Source organism: Bos taurus, chromosome 8 (assembly GCF_002263795.3).
Source record: "Bos taurus isolate L1 Dominette 01449 registration number 42190680 breed Hereford chromosome 8, ARS-UCD2.0, whole genome shotgun sequence".
NCBI lineage: Eukaryota > Metazoa > Chordata > Mammalia > Artiodactyla > Bovidae > Bos > Bos taurus.
The window spans coordinates 91,112,417-91,133,384 of record NC_037335.1 but is presented as its reverse complement, the minus strand read 5'-3'; the positions used below and the strand labels follow the sequence as shown (position 1 = coordinate 91,133,384).

The 20,968-nt window shown below is 39.8% G+C and overlaps 2 protein-coding genes across 8 annotated transcripts; one reads left to right on the top strand and one right to left on the bottom strand.

Annotated features, from left to right (window-relative positions):
- Positions 1 to 1,353: 1,353 nt before the first annotated feature.
- On the bottom strand, positions 1,354 to 12,881 carry ZNF189 (zinc finger protein 189). Of its 7 annotated transcripts, none has more exons than XM_005210479.5 (3): positions 12,547 to 12,881; positions 11,770 to 11,896; positions 1,354 to 4,063 (listed from the first exon to the last, which is right to left on the bottom strand). In XM_005210479.5, the coding sequence occupies exons 1-3, from the start codon at positions 12,577 to 12,579 to the stop codon at positions 2,343 to 2,345; spliced, it is 1,881 nt and encodes a 626-aa protein (XP_005210536.1). In that variant the 5' UTR covers positions 12,580 to 12,881; the 3' UTR covers positions 1,354 to 2,342.
- A 224-nt stretch (positions 12,882 to 13,105) lies between these two features.
- On the top strand, positions 13,106 to 20,213 carry MRPL50 (mitochondrial ribosomal protein L50). The gene is given in 2 exon segments (NM_001046180.1): positions 13,106 to 13,226; positions 19,520 to 20,213. Coding segments are annotated over 2 exon segments (480 nt in total). The 5' UTR covers positions 13,106 to 13,134; the 3' UTR covers positions 19,908 to 20,213.
- The last annotated feature ends 755 nt before the right edge of the window (positions 20,214 to 20,968 follow it).

Genomic DNA, 20,968 nt, shown 5'->3' with positions numbered 1-20,968 from the left:
TCTCATCCAACTAGCAATCAAGTTTTACTCTGCATTTTTCAAGTTCATATCCTTCTTTCATCTAGCCTTAAAGACACCACAACCTCTCAACAGTACTACTCTTGAGACTCTTTGAAGTTAACATGGAAATGACAGGTCCTTGAACCCTTACTTTATGCAATTTTCTGAGGTTAAGATCCCCAGATCTAAGAATGGTCAAGAACCAGTCTTTTCCCTCCTATTCATTTCCACATCACCTTGAGTTAAAATGAAGGCACCACAAGATGTGTTGTGTGTATGTTTGGAAAGATACACAAGAATCTGGGGTACTGTAATATTTCTTAAGTGGAGTACCAGTTACTTAGGGGTTTACTTGTGAAAACTGAACAGTATTCTTAAAATGTGTCCTTACTCAACATATCATAAATAGAAGGAAAATATTACCATGGGATTTTAGGCAGAAATCAAGTCCTATCTCTTAAACATGACGCTTGTTTATGGGCAGTCTTGCCTCTTGTCACATTCCTATTTCGAGTTCACTCTGAACCTACCAGATCCTCTCACAATTCTGTCTTCAGACAGTATTCATCTTTTCTAGTACTCGATTGTCTCATCTTAGGCATCATTTCCTCCTGAAAGATTCAACTTTCTCCTTCCTGGTCTTCTACGAACTTCATATCCCTCTCTAAAACCCCTGCCTATTTCTATCATTTTCTTGGAAAAAAGCAGTGTATACTACAGTGGACTTGCTTAAAAACAAAAACAAAAACCTTGCTGGCTATGCTTTTTTGTAGCCAATGAACTGAACACATAAGAACCATTTCATTGTTACTGGAATTTGGATCTAAGATGCAAGATTCACATTCAAGTATGTTAAAAATTATGGTGGGAACACCTCATACTACCATGGCCCGGAATTAAAGTGAAGTCAACAGCCAGAACTTCTGCTCAGCTAGATAACCATACATGAAACAATGCAACTTCAGCAAAGAGCAGAGAAAATGTTTAGTGTGCATGCTGCAAAAATACACTTTGCACTAGGTTTTCAAAACAGAGAACAGGTCTAAGACCCTCATTATTAGTTGTGAACCTGGGCTAGGGAACTACTGGTGCAGAAAAAGTAGAATATCTAGGTTACAGGAGAAAGTGAGGTCTTTTGCTTAAACTATTAAGAAATCTAGAATAAGAGTGTGCTGGTGATTTGGAATTAGGAATGAAAGACTTAACCTCAATTGAACTATCCCAGAAAAGGTAACTAGTCAGATGTAGAACAAATCAGAGCAATTTAAATTCTTGATTCTAATTTTTAAATGCGGTAATGCATTTGACAGGGTAGATTTTACAATGGAGTAATAAATAAACTCTTACACAAAGCAAAAAACAAAACAGATTTAATGACTAGAACAAATGAATTAATAGGTTTATAATAACCATTAACTAAGGGAAGCCCTAGAACCAGAAATAAAGATTGCATGCAAAGTCTAGTTACCATAAAAACCAAGGCATACCAAAATATCTGTCTCCTAGCGTAGACTCCAGGTCTTATTTCCAACTCTCAGTAATCAAAATATTTACACTTTCACATGCTACTGGTAGTAGAGGAATAAGATTTAGTCTGTCTAGGACTACAAATATCTTTCACAGAATGGAGTGCACACAAAGAACAGTGTCTTCCTCCACCTTTTTGGGCCCATCTTAGGGGAAAAAAGGCACTACCAAAGATTCCTTGGTAACACCTTTGCTAGGTTTGTTACATAATCTTTACATGTAAAATTAATGGTCCACTCATTTCACAGATCTGGGAACCACATGGCATTGGAACTGCCTTTAAGCCACATGCCAAACTGGCTTCAACAAGAACAGCTTTGGATGTCAGTTCTTAAAAAAAAACGGGGGCTTTGTTTCCTTGAAAACATAAAACATATGCTTAACTACTGAACTTTGGCACACACAGCCAAACATATTGTGGAACTCAAAGAACCACCATATATTTCGGTGCCAGAGGACTAAGTTTTCTAACATCAGCTGCTTCCAGCTCCCCTAGGCATATGCAACTTTGTTCTTCTCCCTTTTATTAATTATAATTAAGTGCTCTGAACTTGGATTTAACCTCTCCACTGAGAGATCTGGGGAAAAAAAAAAGATGCTTAAATTACTGAGTCTTTCTCTGATCAAAATGAAGAGTAGTGAAGTCTTCAACTGCATGTGGGCACTGCCCACTATTCACAGAATCTTTAGAAACCATGTGCCTGAGGCCAAAGAGAATCTGCTTTGATCACCAAGAGTGACTCACACTGAGCCATACTGAAACTGCACTTGGGTACCTGGTCTCAAGTCAAACTGAACTTAAATATTTCTCCACATTACTGCATCCATGTAGCATGCAATTTTTGATGCTGAATAAGAGAAATGCGGCAATTGAAGGCTTCACCACAAGCATCACATTCATGGGTTTCTTGAATTTTCACCTCTGCATGGATTTTCTGATGGTTGACAAGGCTGCGCTGCTGACTAAAACTTTTGTCGCACTTCTCACACTTATAAGGTTTTTCTCCTGTATGTATTCTCTGATGCTGAATCAGGCCGGAGTTCCGGCTAAAGGCCTTCCCACATTCATCACATTTATGGGGTTTATTACCTGTGTGAACGCCCTGATGTCGAATAAGATTACAAAGTTGACTAAAACTTTTGCCACACTGTCTGCAAAGATAGGGTCTCTCACCAGTGTGGATTCTCTGGTGTTCAATAAGAAACGAGCTCCGACTGAAGCTTTTCCCACATACAGTACATAGGTAGGGTTTTTCACCAGTATGGATTCTTTGATGTTGCACAAGATGAGCACTGACACTGAAAGTTTTCCCACATTCATCACATTTATAAGATTTTTCCTTAGGGTAGACTTCCTGTTGTATAACAAGACCTCCATTTGGGTCAAAACTTTCCTTGGTTTCATTGTATGAATAAGTCTTCTCTCTGGTGTGGATTCTCTGGTGCTGAATAAGACCTGAGCTTCTACTAAAGGCTTTTCCACATTCCTCACATTTATGGGGTTTGTCCCCTGTGTGAATTCTCTGATGACGAGTAAGGTTGCAAAGTTGACTGAAGCTTTTCCCACACTCTTTGCACTGATAAGGTCTTTCACCTGTATGGATCCTCTGATGTTCAATAAGGAATGAGCTCCGACTGAAGCTTTTTCCACATTCAATACAAAGAAAAGGTTTCTCACCAGTGTGGATTTTTTGGTGTTGTATAAGATATGTACTTAATCTAAAGGCCTTCCCACATTCACCACATTTATGGGGTCTTTCCCCAGTGTGAATTCTCTGATGTTCAACAAGTAACGAATTTCTACTAAAGCTTTTCTTACATTTGGTACAGTGATAGGGTTTCTCACCAGTGTGTGTTCTCTGATGTTCAATCAGGTGTGACTTCCAACTGAAAGCTTTCCCACAGTCACTACATTTATGGGGTTTCTCACCTGTGTGAATCCTCTGATGTTTAACAAGGCTTCTTCGCTGGCTGAAGCTCTGTTTACAGTGATTACACTGATAGGGTCTCTCTCCAGTGTGGATTCTCTGATGTCTAATAAGGGTTGAGCTCACACTAAAGGTTTTTCCGCAATAATTACACTCATAGGGCCTTTCCCCGGTGTGAATTCTCTGATGTTCAATAACAAATGAACTGCGACTAAAACTTTTCCCACATTCATTACATTGGAAAGGTTTCTCTCCAGTATGGACCCTTTGATGTTGAATGAAATGAGCCTTGCGGACAAAACCCTTTCCACATTCTTCACATTTATGACATTTCTCTTCTGAATTTGGTCTCTTACGGATAATGTTAGTGTTTCCTCTGAACATTCTTTGTTCCTGGGTCAAAGATTCCCTTGGTATTTCCCATAAGAAGATTCCTCTTTGTTTATCTAACCTACCAACAAGTTCAAAGGTTTCTCTATGCATGGGATCCTGGTCAATTTCACTTTTGATTCTTGTAACTATTATACCCTGTGGTTCCATTTCTTCCTCAATTTCCTCAATTTCTTGTTTCACAGTTGGCTCCTCATCCTTATCTCTGTTTAAAACATCTGGAATAAATGGAAAACAGCAATGTCAGCCTAGTTCTTGGCCAGCAAGGAGAAACTGTCATAAAAATAAGATAATTAAAATAATCTACTATGTGCATAAAATGTAGTTCACTGTATCACAGCACCCTTGTGATGATTACATTAGTTCAAATACATAAAGCATTTAAAACTACCTGGCAAACAGTACAAGCTATATAAATATTATTTAGTACTAGTTTTCTGATAAAATGAAATGTTTTCCTTAAAGAAAGGGTAACAAAGAAATAAAATAAGTAATAGTAGGACAAACTAGCTATCAGGAAAGAAAGGACAATGTGGAAAGAAAACAGTAGGTTCAGAAAAACTTAGGATGAAGTAGCATTACTGTAATGTGAATAAGCCAAATAACTGACAGAAAAGAACACATAAAATGATGCTGAGAAGGAAAACAGACAAAAACCAGAGGAAACAACAATTCATTCATTACCAAGAATTTATTGCAAATAAAAGCATTCCAGGCACTGTATTAATATAATGAATTAGAATTTAGAGATAAGGCAAGAAGCCTCTTAACAAGTGGAATAGATGATAAGTACAAACAGGGAAAGAGTAGAATATGACAAAGAAAATACTAAGTAAAATAGTTCCTATATGGAGATAAATGGCTTTAAAAAACTGAGTTGAAGTGATATGGATTCTATTATATAGAAAAGCAGGAAAAAAAGAACATGTTTAGAGCTAATGGAAGAAACTAGGAAAAAGAATAGCCTGTGGTAGTTCATGACTTCACCTACCACAGATACCACATTCTTCAAGTATAGATGAGTCTCATTCCTCTAAAGATATAAGACCCACGTTGGAACTATTCATTTCCAACTGGGAGTCTGCATGACATCCAAGAAATGATAATCTTGCATGCATTGGAAAAAAGATAACATAATGGTCTATAATAAAACAGAGCAGCATATGGGACACTTAAGTCTGCCTCTGACTTCTTTCCTGATTTTCTATCTCTTGCTGCCTGGTGGATAACTCCATGAGAAGATTCAATCACCACTAAACTCTTATTTGACCCTAACAATTTCTCCTTTTTTATACCTCCTTTTTTCTTTCAATTTTATAATCTTCTAACTGTGGAGTCATCTTTGAATTTTCTTTTCACTTACTTCAAACCAGTCGTTATTTTATTCCAAAAAAAACCCCTCTTCTGTTATTTCCCTAAGAAACTTTATTTTTACTTAAGGCTACTTACAGTACTGTCTCTCAAATTCATTTTCAGTAGACAGTCTTTTCTTTCACTCAAAGAAAAAGGATGAGAACTGCCTCATCAATCTGTCTCGTACCTAAAATTACCTGCACTGCTACATGAAGATATATCCCATTCTTATCCAGGGCTAAGTCATCTACTCTCTCAATCCCACTTGCCTCTGGGCACTTGTTCAATTATTACCATTTCTTCCTCTTTCTTCAATCTGTATTCTCCATAGAATTCTACATACACCTTCTTCAGTTCAGTTCAGTTCAGTCGCTCAGTCGTGTACACCTTACCAAAATACAAAATATATCCAACTTTATCTTGAACCTGAAATCCTTTTCTAGCTGAAATCCAAGCTTTGAAAAAAAAATCTTAACACTGTACCTCTCCATTTTCTAACTATGTTTTCCACACTCAATCTCTTCCCATTCAATCTACTTGATAATCTACTATAAAATCTGGTTTCTGTTTCTAGTATCTAGAGAAACTTCTCATTAAATCACCAATGACTTTCAAGTAACAAATGCAACGGACATTTATTAGTCCTTATTTCACACGCAGCATGTGATATCCTTGACCACTCCCATTCCTTTACACTGGTTTTGGTTTCTATGCTATTGTATTCTAGTTCTCTTCATACTTCTTACTTGGCCTTTTCTAATACATTTCCCTCATGCATTTCTCTTCTCCACAATTGTTTAAAGATATTACTATCCATGTTTATATCCTCATCATGCTCTATATACACACACTCTCTGAATGTTGCCACTAAGCTGTCTCAAAAAGGTCTCACAAATAACATTACCATCATCACTTGTCATGTCCATCTCCACCTTTAATCATGTTCCTTTCAGAAGCATTAACTGTCCATCAGCCTACAGTCCCACAGCAGGAAATCATTCTAGATCTCTCCCTTTTTCTTACTATTAATCAATCACCAAAATCAATGATTCTACTCTTTAGCATTTGCCCTCTCTGTTTTCCATAGATTACTGCAAAAGCCAACTAATAATCTTTGGCTCTGGTCTTTATCTATTTCATTGAATCCAGAAGAGATTTTCATGAAATGGAATTCTAATCATGTCACTACCTACAGATCCTATTATCTCTAAAATCAAACCAAATCTCTCTACATTATGATATCAGTACTTCTTGAGGTCTCTAAGCTTCAACTCACTCTCCTTCCCATGCTCTTACACTTTAAGTGTGTAAATCGCTTATGCTTTAGTCATTTATGGTATTTCTTTGCATATCTCATATTTATGAAATATCCACTGGCATTGTTTACTTGAGAATCTCTTAATTTCTTTTTAAGATTCAATGCAATGCAATAGTTCCTCTATAAAGTTCCTTCACTTAATCCACTAGATGATTTAAGAGTTCTGTTTTTGATGACCATCCTTTGTCTATAACTGCATTATAGCTATTATTACACTGTACTTCAGTTTGTATTTTCCATTGGATTACAAGTTCTTTCTGAGACTTTGTGTTAATGTCTTTTCATAACATTTACTCAGTGGATATTGTTCCAGGGTTTTACTCAAAGTAGTAATACAAAATTACATTATTTGCAGATGATATGACTGCCTCCCTTTCATGCAGCTATGTCGTGGCAAAGGGGTTTGTATAACTCAATGCATCTCTGAGCTATGCCATGCAGTGCCACCCAAGACAGACAAGTCACAGTGGAGAATTCTGAGAAAATGGGTGGCAGAGGACGAAATGGTTAGATGACATCACCAACTCAATGGACATGAATCTGAGCAAATTCTGGGAGACAGTGAAGGGCAGGGAAGCCTGGCATGCTGCAGTCCACAGGGTTGCAGAGTCAGACACAACTTAGCAACTGAACAACAATGACCACCTACCCAAAATTCCTAAAAGAATTAAATGAAATATAATAGCTATGAAAGGACTAAGATATAGAACAAATACTGGTTCTTACTACCAAGAATAACTAGTTAATAAATATTATAGGAAAAGAAATATGCTCTTCATATTAAAAACCATAAGGCCTAGGAATATATCTCACAAGAAATGCAAGATCCATAAAAGAATCCATACAATTTTTCTGAAGGACATAAGACAGTTAACTAGAATCAACCAATTGCCAAAGAGAGTCAATATTACAAGGCTTTTACTTCTTCCCAAACCAACTAACAACTATTCAATCCAAAATCCCATGAACCAATTAAAAAACCCCAATGAATCTAAATTTCAACTGGAAGAATGCAGAAAACTAGTTAAGTACAACTGACCCTTGAACAACATGAAGGTTAGGGGCACTGATCCTCCACTCTGTTGAAGATGTACATATAACTTTAAAGTTGGCCCTCTATATCCATGGTTCTGCACCTACAGATTCAGTCAATTGCAGATTGTATAGTACTGTAGTACATATTTAGTGAAAAAAATTCACAAACAAGCGGACTCTCACATTTCAAACCCATATTGTTCAAGGGTCAACTGTATAACCTCAAAGAGAATGTAAGAGTGACTTTATCTTACCAGACATGAAATATAATATATTGCTAAAGTAAATAAAACACAGAGGCACTAGCATGAAAACAAATAGGTCAAATAGAGAGACATGTAAAACAAGTGAATCTAGGCTGCCAAACAGAGCAGCCTGGGAATGACTAGCAATTAGACCTGGGCTTGGTAGCTGTAACCACCTTCTGAGGTACCTGCCATGCTTGTACTGTATGTTCCCATCCTCTGGTCATAGCTAATTTTTCTAGAGTAAACAGGTGCCTCAAAGTGCAGTTCTCTCAGTTTTCTAGGAAAAAAACAAAACAAAACAATAAGAGAATGGGGAAGGACTTGCATTTTTAGGCCAACCACAATGCTTTATATTTATTTATTGAATGAATGAGCAGTTGAATAAATATTTGGAAAGAGACTAAGGTCCAATCTGGCTCTAGCAGTCTGGAGAGAAGTTATCAAAACTGAAGAAGTCTACATTAATTGAAAGAACTGAAAGGTCAAGAAGTGAGAGATCAAGCTGTCATCAATGTAGTTATTGCAGGTTTTAAAGAAAAATCAGCATGGAAAGGATAGGTATGACTGAAGAGGCAAAATTACCAAGCTAGACAAGCTGTGTTAAGTAGAGTAACAGGATGAAATGCCAGAAAACACTACACTGGAATAGTTGAGTAACCATAATCTCTCATCAAGGGAGCACAAATCAAGGGGGTAGATACAGAATTTATACAGGAAGATGAAAAGATTGTGGAGGAAGAAATAATAACTCATGAAAAGCTGCATTTCAGCTACAATAAAGAAGAGAGCCTGAACGCAGATCACAGATGGGCTCACTGCTATTTTACAATACTAGGCACAGGCAAGGCTGGGCATTCACCTGATATTATCAACCAGGACACTATATGGGTGGAAAAAGCTGTCAGTGACTCAGAGATACCATAGCATAATGGAAAAAAAACCTAGCATCTGATGTGGCTGGAGAATGAAGTCGTATGCTGAAAACAACAGATGAGGCTAGAAAGCTACACAGGAGCTATATAAGGTGGTTCCAGTATACAGGAGAAGAAATTAAGATTTTTTTTTTGTTTTTTAATCCTTTAAGGTGTCAGAAATCACCAGAAGTTGTAAGCAGTTAACTAACACAAAATCAGTTTGGTAGCAATAAAGAGAATATATTAGAAGAAAGGGAGACTGGAGGCAAGGGGCTAGATTACAAGCTAGTGCAATAATCTTGTCAAAAGATACTGAGTCTTAAGTATACTCACTCAGTCACCCAAATATTTAAGAAGCATATAATATGCCTGGCTCTGTGCTAAGTGTTGGAGAAATCAAATGAAAGAATACAGTTACTATCCTCTTGAAGATCAGTCTGCATAGAGATATAACATAATAATTACGGTACACTATAATAAATTCAACAATGGAAGTGTATAAAAGACAGCACAGAGAATGGAGTACTGAATTCTGAAGAGGAGGCCCTTATATCTTGGTAGATAATTTGAGATCTGCCAGATGTGAGTTACTTATGTGGTCTTCAAAAGGAGATGACTAAGAAGTTGGAGTTCAACAGAGAAGATAATGACAATGATGATGAAGCTAACAATTGACATTTATACATTGTACTTAATACGTGTCTGTCAGTGTTCTAAATGCTTTACATATATTAACTGAGTTAATGCTCACAATAATCCTAAGATTAGGATTATTATTATTTCCATTTTTATATAAAAAAAGAAAACAGGCACAGAAAGGTTAAGTAATTCACCCATGGTCACAAGTCTTATAAGTAGTGGAATTGGGATTTTTATTTAGGCAGCTAGGCTCCATATTTTCTCTCTACTTAAGTAGAGATAAAGATTTGAGACTTATCATGACATACTTGATTACCTGAGTGTAACTAAGATCTGCCAAGGTAGGTTTATAGACTGAAAGTCTGAGAATGCAAAGAAATAGAAGGAAGCAATAAAGAGTTTCAAATATCTATAAAGAAATGGAAGTCCCAAAAGAATCTACTGTATTTGACAACTGGGTCATTACTGATGAATGTTAAACAACTGAAGGTAAGTGGCAGAGGTACAAAAAGAGGCTTAGAGATAACGGGAAGTAAAAAAGTAGAGAATACACATTAACCACTCTTACAAAAATCTGGCTGTGAAGCAAATAAGTAGTAGGTTACAGGAGCAGCAAGAAAGACTGTTCTGGCGCCATGAACATACCTATCATCAAATTACACGGGTGGGGGGTGGCGGGGGAAGACTGATACATTCTTGGAGAATGTGCAACCTTATGTGTGCAATGAGGGGTAGAAAACTTGAGAGTTCATGTGTGGTGGTCTCTATCTTCTCTGTGAAACAGAAGGTGAGGTCCACCACTGAGTGATGAACCCAAGGAAAACTCAAAGTTTCTGAAACAGTCACTAAAAGAAGCAGGGGTAGGAGCAAATCAATTATAAAAAAATTTGCTGATAAAACCACTGGGTTTTTATATCCAGAAGGAAACCACCTGTATATATGCAGGGCATCAATTCTTTCAGTTACAGAACTTCTCTTGCTGTGTTCAGCAAATCAGGTAAGAGAAAAAGGCAGATTTTATAACCAGTACAGGACTTCAAGTTTGCAGAATGGGTAGAACATAATGACAAAGTGGCAAGACAGCATGCTGGTGATCATTTTATATATAGATCTATGGGTTAGCAGAGATGGCAATGGCAACCCACTCCAGTACTCTTGCCTGGAAAATCCCATGGATGGAGGAGCCTGGTAGGCTGAAGTCCATGGGGTCGCTAGCAATCAGACATGACTGAGTGACTTCACTTTCACTTTTCACTTTCATGCACTGGAGGGGGGAATGGCAACCCACTCCAGTATTCTTGCCTGGAGAATCCCAGGGATAGGGGAGCCTGGTGGGCTGCCATCTATGAGGTTGCACAGAGTCGGACATGACTGAAGCGACTTAGCAGCAGCAGCAGCTATGGTTAGATGAGAAGGTGAAGCAGGAGGGAACTAAGAGCCTGGGAGGAAAAAAGGAAGTCAAGGAACAGGAAAGATTAAGAATAAACAGGTTCAGTAGGAAAGGAGAAAAGGTAGACAGGTAGGAAGTTATAGTAAGCTCCACATGGGCAGAGATCATGTCTGTTTTGTTGACTTGTTTAGTTATAGTCAATAAACATCTACTACCTGAGAAAGACTAAGGTTATTAGTCAAAATACAAGATATTGGGGTTTAAAATTTGCCTGTTATAACAAAATTGAGGGTGTGATCATTGATGTGAAGTGCTTAATAAGAATGGAAAAGCAGGGTCCTTGAAGATATAGTGAGACAGAAGTAATGACTGCATGATGGTGTGGGTTAACAGAGAGAAGATTCCGAAATGTGACAAAATCTATGTGTGAGACACCAAAAAAAAAATAATAAAATAAATAAATTGACAGATGATAGTGAAAAGAAATTAAGAGGGTAGAGCAAGACAGCTGAGACCTCAAAAGAGAAATTACGTTTGAAGGTAGAAAACTAATGCTTTGGGAACAGTACTGAAAAAGTTAGAACAATTATTTTTCCCTTTCAGCCCTGAGACAAAAGATGGGGAAGGAAGAGGATGTGGGAGAATAAGCCGCCCCTGCCAGAGAAGTAGTGTCCTTGGGAAAGTGCCAGGTTTCAGTTAAGGCCAGGAGGGGTAGGGAACACCATGTGAAGAGAAACAGGGGCTCCAGAAGGCAGAGTGAAAAGGGGTGGGAGGAAAGCAGTGGGAAGATGAGCTAGGAGGCAAAGTACAGAGCAATATGGGAATGAGATTAAGAGGATGGAAGCCAGAAAAGCTTGTATTTTGGTCACTGTAAGGACGGTAGGGATGAGAGCCATGGAAACAATTCATGGCTGAAAGGTCTGAATTGGAGCCTTGGAACAAAGCCATTTGGTATGGTACTAGTTCATGTGTTCTGCTTTCTTACAGTTTCTTAGCTATTTTGATCCAAGAAACAGCAGATTCTTACCCAGTGAGACCAGGTTTCCATAATTCTCCATCATGACATCTTTATACAGGCTTCTCTGAGCTGGATCCAGATAATCCCACTCCTCCTGGGTAAAAAACACAGCCACATCCTCAAATGTCAGCAAGCCCTGAAATAGTATGATTTCTGTAGTCAGTTTTGTTGTCTCAAGGACAATTCTACCGCTGAAAGTAGCAGAAACAACCACTTATCAGGGCCGAGTAGGCTAGGAGGAACATGATAACTAAGAGTTACAAATGAGACTCAATTCTGGGAACAGACAGAATTCGGACACCTCAAATTAGAGGAAAACACAGCTGGATCTCTGTCCTCTGTAGTGAGGAGCTTATGGATAAGGTTTACCCAGTATGCCCTAATAATTTACTTTTAGTAAGCTGCACTGAGGCCTTCCCAAGTTTCCTGCACCTCCTCATCCCGTTCCAACTCAATTACGACCCTTTTCAACTCAATTATGTTAATTTTTCTAAGCGTCTACTTTGGATCCAGGCATGGGGCAGGTGTAGAATAACCTCACCTGGAAGAACTCATAAATGAAAACGCTAGTTTGGAGCATTACTAATTTTCTTTAGATTTATCAAGTCGCTCTTGAAAAAAGGAGCCACTGGGCAGTGTGATCGCGAAGGGCTCCCCAGTACATTAGAGGGTACTTCATTGCACCGCGCTGGCCCTAAAGACCCGAAAAGGGGGGTGGGGGCGGTGGCGCGGCCTAGCGAGCTAGGTAAAGGCGAGAGAACAGGAATACTCCGAGGGGCGACTTACCTTTGGCTGTGGCGGGGGACTCGGCGAGGCCATCTCTTAGACAGAAAATCAGGGCAGGAATCCCGGGTGGCCGCACGAAAAGGAGGCCCTGGCAAGGCCTACCCGGCCGCTGAATATTAGGCCCGAAGAAAGTGAGGCCTCTAGGCTGGATCTGGCCAGGTCCTGCCCCGAGCGGTCACGACCCCAGCAGCCTGTCAGAAGCGCTACTTGGCCGCCCCCACCCCGCACCCCCCTGCCTAGCTGTGCAGGCTTCCAGGCCTCGCTAGAGCCGCCTCCCGGTTGCCAGTTCCTGCTGCTTTCAGGAACCCTGCTCTGTGACCGCCCGCCCCCAGACCAGAAGGCGTCACCGGGAACCTTCCCGGGACGCCCCTCAACTACAACTCCCGTCATGCTCTGAGAGAGCGCTGGGGTGCACCCTGCCACGGCCACGGCGACCGAACTACACTTCCCGGAGTGCAAAAGGCGAGGGAGCCTGGGTAAGTCTCAACCGGAAAAGGACACATGCCACTAAGCTTACATTTTACTGGCTGATCTTCGCGTGCCTCTGCCTCCCGCGGGTGGAGCTCTGTTACCAAGGTCTCCCCGAAGATGGCGGCGCTCTGGGTGGCCGGCGTTGGCAGAAAAAGCCTCACAGTGGTAGCTTCAGGGGCGCCACGCAGAGAATTTTGGTCTCGACTCAGGTAAAGCGGAAGGTTAGACCGTGGGTCATGCTCACAGAAAGTAAGGAGAGGAACTGAGAATGATGAACTTAAGACAGGACCATGGTCCTGCGCCTTACCAGAGAAAGGATGAGAAAGTGCGTGAGGGTTCTGAGTTCAGAAGCTTCAGCTCCTGTTTCCGCGAGTGGTGGGGTCCACCTCGTGTGCCCCGAGTTTACTCATCTTAGAACAGAAATACCGCCCCCTTCTCCTTCCGTTTCACTTGTTAATTTATTAGGTAAACCATACTTACTGACCACGTGTTCCAGACGCGGAATATAGTGTGGTGTCGGGCAACTTAGAACATGAATGTGAAAGTGTTCGCTGAACTAAATTCATTTGGGGTGTATTTATTCACAAGAAAGATTCAGAGTGCAGTGTCCTCATTTTGTCCGCGCATTGATTTACTCAAATAGGTATTAAACCACTGCCCTGGCCCAGCATTTCTTTATATAGGATGCAGCAGCGAAACAGAGTCCCTTCTCAGAGCGTGAGTGCTTTGGCAAGAGTAAACCGAGCCTGCACCTGAAGGAAATAGCAATATTTTGCTAAAAGTCAGAAAGCAAGTTAATGACAGGGCTGGATCAGGAATCCCGGTCTCTTAACTCTCCTCATCTGCTGCTTTTTCTGCAGGGCAGAAATTTTGTGAAAGTAAGTCTGTGACTAGTGTTAGGACATGAAGATTTGTAGGAACCTCAAGAAACACTGTATAAGCTCTTAAGTTTCCAACAAAAGCTTTTTCAACCCAAAGGGATTTTTCTCATCAGCTCATGTTTTATTAGCTTTCCTTCTGTTCCATTTTGTTTTGATTCTTTTTTTATATGTGATTTGTTTATTTAATTTTTGGTTGCACTAGGTCTTCTTTGCTGCTTTCAGACTTCTGTAGTCACAGGGAGTCGGGGCAGCTCTCCGCTCCCTTGTGTGGGCTTCTCATTGCAGTGGCTTCTCTCTTGTGGAGCACAGACTAGGTGCCGGGGCTTCAGGAGTTAGAGCATGTAGGCTCAGGAGTTGTAACTCCTGGGTTCTACAGCATAGGCTCAATAATTGTGGCGCGTGGGTTTAGTTGCTCCTTGGCATGTGGGATATTTCCATCCCAAGGATCTAACCCATGTCACCTGCATTGGCAGGTGGATTCCTATCCACTGCACTACCAGGGAAGTCCTTGTTTTCCCTGTATTTTGGTTAGTATTTATTATCTCTTAAATCTCCTTCAAGTTTGTTTCACTGACTCATTTAACAAGTATTTCTAGGGTGTCTACTATCTAGATGTGAGGAATGCAGTTGTTAATAAGATAAACCAAATCTTTGTCCTCATAAAGCATGTTTTGGTGGAGGAAAAAGTGAACAAGTATAATTTCAAAAAGTGGTAAATTATGAAGAAAACTAGAGCAGTACAGGCATACCTTGGAGTTGCATAAGTTTGTTTCCAGATTGCTGTGATAAAGCAAGTATCTCAGCATGTTATACAGATTTTGGGGTTTCCCAGTACATTTAAAGTTACGCTTACACCATACTGTAGTGTTTAATGTCAATAGCATTATGTCTAAGAAAACAATAAGCATATCTTAGTTAAAAAATAGTTTATTGCAAAAAATTGCTAACCATCATCTGAGCCTTCAGAGAGTTATAATCTTTTTGATAGTGGAGGGTCTTGCTTTGATGTTAATGGCGAAGGATAGTTCAGGGTGTTCGTTGCTGAAGGGTGGGGTGTCTGGTAATTTCTTAATATAAGACAAAAAGGAAGTTTGCAGCGTTGATTGACTCTTCCTCTCATGAGTGATTTCTCTGTAGCATGTAATGCTGTTTGATAACATTTTACCCACAGTAGAACTTCTTTCAGTATTAAAATCAATTCTCTCAAACTCTGCCCCTTCTTTATCAACTAAGTTGGTGTAATGTTCTCAGTCCTTTGTTGTCTTTTCAACAATCTTCACAGTATCTTTACCAAGAGTAGATTCTATCTCAAGAAACTATTTTCTTCACTCATTCCTAAGGAACAACTCTTCAATGATGAGGTTTTAACCTGAAACTGAAAGTGTTAGTTCCTCAGTTGTGTCCGACTGTCTGCAACCCAATGGACTGTGCCCTGCCAGGCTCCTCTGTCCGTGGAATTCTCCAGGCAGGAATTGGAGTGGGTAGCCATTCCCTTCTCCGGGGGATCTTCCCAACTCGGGGATGGAATCTGTGTCTCCCACATTGCAGGCAAATTCCTTACTGTCTGAGCCACCAGAGATTGTAGCAATTTAATTATGTCTGAGGGGTCACTTGTCTTGCTATTTCTTATATATTTGCAATTACTTCTTCACTGATATCGTGAACCGCTGAAAATTATTCATGAGGGTTAGAACTGGTTTCTACCAAATTTCTGTTTCTGTTGCTATTTTGATCTCTTCCCATGAATCATGAATGGGCTTCTCTGGTGGCTCAGCTGGTTAAGAATCTGCCTGCAATGCCAGAGACCTGGTTTCGATCCCTGGCTTGGGAAGGTACCCTGAGAAGGGAACAGCTACCCACTCCAGTATTCTGGCCTGGAGAATTCCATGGACTGTATAGTCTGGGGTTGCAGAGTTGGACACAACTGAGCGACTTTCACTTTCATGAATCATGAATATTCTCAATGGCATCTAGATTGATGAATTATTTTTAGAACATTTTCAGCTGACTTTGCCCAGATTCATCAGAGGAATCGTCTATGGCAGCTATAACCTTACAAAATGTGTTTCTTAAATAATAAAACTTGAAAGTAAAGCTCATTCCTTGCTCCATGGACTGCAGAGTGGAAGTTGTGTTGGCACACATGAAAATATTAATCTTGTACATCTTCATCAGGGAGCTTACTTAGGTGACCAGGTGTGTTGTTAAATGAGCAGTAATATTTTTTGAAAGGAATCTTTTTCTGAGTGGTAGGTTCAACTGTGGGCTTCAGATATACAATAAAACTTGTTGTAAGCAGATGTTCTGTCTTTCAGGCTTTGTTGTTGCATTTATAGAACACAAGCCTGGTAGATTCAGCATAATTCTTAAGGGCCCTCAGATTTTCAGAATGGTAAATGAGCATTGATTTTAACTTCAAGTCACCAGCTATTTTAGCCTCTAGCAGAGTAAGCCTGTCCTTTGAAGTCAGGCATTGACTTTCTTCTATCTACAAAAGTTCTAGATGGCGTTTTTCAATAGAAGGCTGTTCTGTCTACCTGGAAAATCAGTTGTTTAGTGTAGCCACTTTCATTACCTTAGCTAAATTTTCTGGATAACTTGGTGCAACTTGTAGTTGCTGTTTCACCTGCACTTTTGTTATAGGGACGGCTTCTTTCCTTAAACCTCATGAACCAACCTTTCCTGTTGTTCAGTCACTAAGCCCTGTCCCACTCATTGCTACCCCGTGGACTGCAGCACGCAGACTCCCCCATCCTTTACTTTGTCTCAGAGTTTGCTCAGATTCATGTCCATTGAATTGGTGATACTATCTAACCATCTCATCCTCTGCCACCGCCTTCGCCTTTTGCCTTCAGTCTTTGCCAGGATCAGGGTCTTTTCCAGTGAGGTGGCTCTTTACATCAGGTGGCCAACGTACTGAAGCTTTAGCTTCGGCAGCAGTCCTTCCAATGAATATTCAAGGTTGATTTCCTTTAGCATTAACTAGTTTGATCTCCTTGCAGTCCAAGGGACTCTCAAGAGTCTTCTCCAACACCACCGTTTGAAAGCATCAGTTCTTCAGTGCTCAGCCTTCTTTATGGTCCAGCTCTCACATCCATACATGACTACTGGAAAAACTACAGCTTTGACCTTTGTCAGCAAAGTGTGTCTGCTTTTTAACATGCTGTCTAGTTTTGTCTTAGCTTTCCTTTCAAGGAGCAAGTGTCTTAACTTCCGTGGCTGCAGTCACCGTCCACAGTGATTTTGGAGCCCAAGAAAATGAAATCTGTCACTGCTTCCACTTACAGCTTCCTCACCTTTTTCAGCCTTCATAGAATTGAATAGCGTTGGGGCCCTGATCTGGACTAGACTTTGACTTAAGGAAATATTGTGGCTGGTTTGATCTTCTGTTCAGACCATTAAAACTTTTTCCACGTCAGGAATAAAACTGTTTTGCTTTTTAACATCTGTGTGTTCACTGGAGTCATACTTTTAATTTCCTTCAGGAACTCTTTCTTTGCATTCACCACTTGGCTGTTTAGCTGGAAGTCCTAGTTTTCAGCCTAATTTGGCTTTTGACATGCCTTCACTCAGCTTAATCATTCTAGCTTTTGATTTAAAGTAAAAGATGGGCAATTCTTCCATACCTAATTTCAGTATTGTTGTATCTCAGAGAACAGGGTTGTCCAAGAAGAGGGAGAGAGCGCTTGGTGGGGCAGTGAGAACACGCACAATATTTGTCAGTTAAGTTTGTTGTCTGTAGGAACATAGTTTGTGACACCTCAAGACAGTTACAATAGTAAATCAAAGATCACTGGTCATCACCATAACAAATAAAATATTGAAAAAGTTTGAAGTATTGTCAGAATTCTGAAGATGTGACAGACACTAAGTGAGCAAATGCTGTTGGAATAATGGTGCCCATAGACTTGATTGCAGGGTTGCCACAGACCTTCAATTTGTAAAAAAAACACAGTATCTATGAAGTGCTATAAGATGAGGTATGCTTGTATAAGAGATTACTGAGATGCAGGGAATAGACTACATTTCATTGCGATGAGTTGTGAAACTGGAGTAATTTCAAGAGAAAATGGGAGGTCAGGAGGTACAGAAGTTGTGTAGGCTACTCTTGAGAAGTTTTGTTGTAAAGGCAGCTGGAGTGGAACATGGAATCTGGAGGTTATTTCCTTTAAAGATGGGAAATACTACAGCATATTTGTGTGTCATGAGAACAGTAGATAGGGAGAAATTGATAAAGAATTGATGTAGAAAGAGGGATTGGTAACTGGAAGAGTCTTTGAATAGACACAGAGGAATAGCATTACAAATCATTTCCTTGACTAATGTCTATCTCTCATACCCTCCAATTTCGGTAGGGATGACCGATCCCAATCAGATGACAGCTCCTTAGGAATCAGGAGTTAGTTAATGAACAGATATTAAGCACTGAAATAATGTGTAAAGACAGACTCCCTCACATTGGCCCATGTGAAATAGTTACACAAGCTGTTTTAAAGGACTCCTAAACACATCTCTGTATTCAAGTTTATAATCTGACACAGTGATTCTTAACTGGGGACAGTTTTGTCTACCAGGGACATTTGACAATGTCTTTTGGTTATTACAACTGGAGGACAGGAGTGCAACTGGAATTTAGTGGGGAGAGGCCAGGGGTGCTGCTGAGCAACCTACAGTGAACAGGACAGCTTCCCACAGTAAAAAATTATCTGGTCCAAAATGTCAGTAATGTTGGCGCTGAGAAATCCTGATCTAGTAAGAGGAGTAGAATGTAAATAAAATTAAAACTCAGGTGGAATGAGGTATGCTCTGAGAACAATATTAAGTGCTATGATATATGTAGGATCTTAAAAAAAAAAAAAGATGAACTTATTTACAAAGCAGAAACAGACTCAGAGACATAGAAAGCAAACTTATGGTTACCAAAGGGGAAAAGAGGCGGGGGATAAATTAGGAGTTTGGGATTAACGTATACACACTACAATATACACATATATATATTCAAAACTGAATCACTGCTGTACACTTGAAACTAACACAACCTGTAAATCAATTATACTTCACTTTTTTAAAAAGTGCTATGAGAAAAGTGCTATATTTGATTGAGGAAATCAAGTAAAGCTTGAGAGAAGAGTTTTGTCTCAGAACTTAAAGGATGGATTAAGAATTCTGTAATTGGAGGTGAAAGGTAAATACTTAAGGTAGGATATAACTTGAGCTAATGTGATATAAGAAGAGTGGGAAACAAGGTAATTCAGTTTGAGTAGGGCATAGAATGTATATAAGATATTAGTGGGAAATGAAGTTAGGTAGATTGGCTTTGGATCTGGGAGGACCAGAAATTCCAGAGGATTTACCATCTTCATTCATCCTGGAAATTCTTAGGGCATGTAAAATCTGAAGGTAGCTTTTGTTTTCTCTTTGTGCCAGCTGAGTTCAACTATGAATTTATAAGGGCAGAGACCTATTTAATTCCTCTCAACAGTGCCTAGAGTTAAGTATAAGTAATTGTGCAGTATATTAATTTAGATTGATGGGCAAAATTAAGTCTGGTGTTCGTCAACTTGTCAACTTCCTTAATGCAGTGAACTGAAGATTCACTTATTTGTTTTTGATCCCTCCAGAAAAGAGAAACAGCCAGTGGTAGCTGAGACAGTAGAAGAGGTGAAGAAAGAACCTATCTTGGTGTGTCCACCCTTACGAAGCCAAGCATACATACCACCTAAAGATCTCCAGAGTCGTTTGGAATCTCATGTCAAAGAAGTTTTTGGTTCATCTGTTCCTACCAGTTGGCAGGAGATCTCGCTGGAAGATGTTCATATGAAGTTCAGCTTCTTAGCACGTTTAGCTGATGACTTGGGCCATGCAGTGCCTAACTCCAGGCTTCACCAGATGTGCAGGGTTAGAGATGTTCTTGATTTCTATACTGTGCCTGTTCAGGATAGATCTAAATTTGATGAACTTATTGCCAGTAATCTGCCTCCCAATTTAAAAATCACCTGGGGTTACTGAACAGTTCAAAGGAAGAACACATTGAAATCTTTTTTTTCCCCCCTGAAAAGGGGGCTGTTTATCAGACTTTTTGATACTTTACCATGTGAAATGCTGTCAGAACTAGTCTCTATACCCACTTTTCTCTGTGGAAGAAAGTTATTAATCTTTTTTTTTTCATTGTCATGAATTGACAAATAAGATTTTTTCACATTTGCGGAAACTTTTAATGGGATCAGGTCATTCGTAATTTATGAAAATATATATTACATATACAGATAAAATAACATTTGTAAAAGCAATAAAAATCTGTAGTATATTACGAAAGATGTTTCACTACTTGCTTTACTGTACAACTAGAAATAGTAGAAAATAATACTGTTCAATCTAGATAAATCTCTTGGAATTAAAGTAGATCTGGAGCATTTTTTTTTTAAGGTGAAATTTGCTTTTCTGCCTCATCATTTTCTTGTTGTTTAGTTGCTAAGTTGTGTCCTACTCTTGTGACCCTATGGACTGTGACCCACCAGGCTCCTCTGTCCATGGGATTTCCCTGGCAAGAATACTGGAGTGGGTTGCCATTTCCTTCTCCAGGGGTCTTCCCAACCCAAGGATCAAACCCAGATCTCCTGCGTTGCAAGTAGATTCTTTACCACTGAGCCATCTAGGAATCCTGTCATTCTCTTCTGTATTATAAATGGAGAAGAATCAGTTCAATTCAGTTCAGTTCAGTCGCTCGGTCGTGTCTGACTCTTTGTGACCCCATGAATCGCAGCATGCCAGGCCTCCCTGTCCATCACCAACTCCCGGAGTTCACTCAGACTCATGTCCATTGAGTCAGTGATGCCATCCAGCCATCTCATCCTCTGTCCCCTTCTCCTCCTGCCCCTAATCCCTCCCAGCATCAGAGTCTTTTCCAGTGAGTCAACTCTTCGCATGAGGTGGCCAAAGTACTGGAGTTTATACTTGCCAACTATTAAGAACTATGGGCTTCCCTGGTAGCTTTGCTGGTAAAGAATCTGCCTGAAATGCGGGAGACCTGGGTTGGTTCGATTCCTGGTTCAGGAAAATCCACTGGACAA

Excerpts from the sequence above, each read along its gene's own strand:
- ZNF189 (XM_005210479.5), bottom strand. The coding sequence starts at position 12,579 with ATGGCCTCGCCGAGTCCCCCGCCACAGCCAAAG. Across the intron at positions 11,897-12,546 it reads GTCCCCCGCCACAGCCAAAG|GGCTTGCTGACATTTGAGGA; the intron begins GTAAGTCGCCCC and ends ATACTATTTCAG. Across the intron at positions 4,064-11,769 it reads TGGAAACCTGGTCTCACTGG|ATGTTTTAAACAGAGATAAG; the intron begins GTAAGAATCTGC and ends CATTTATTCCAG.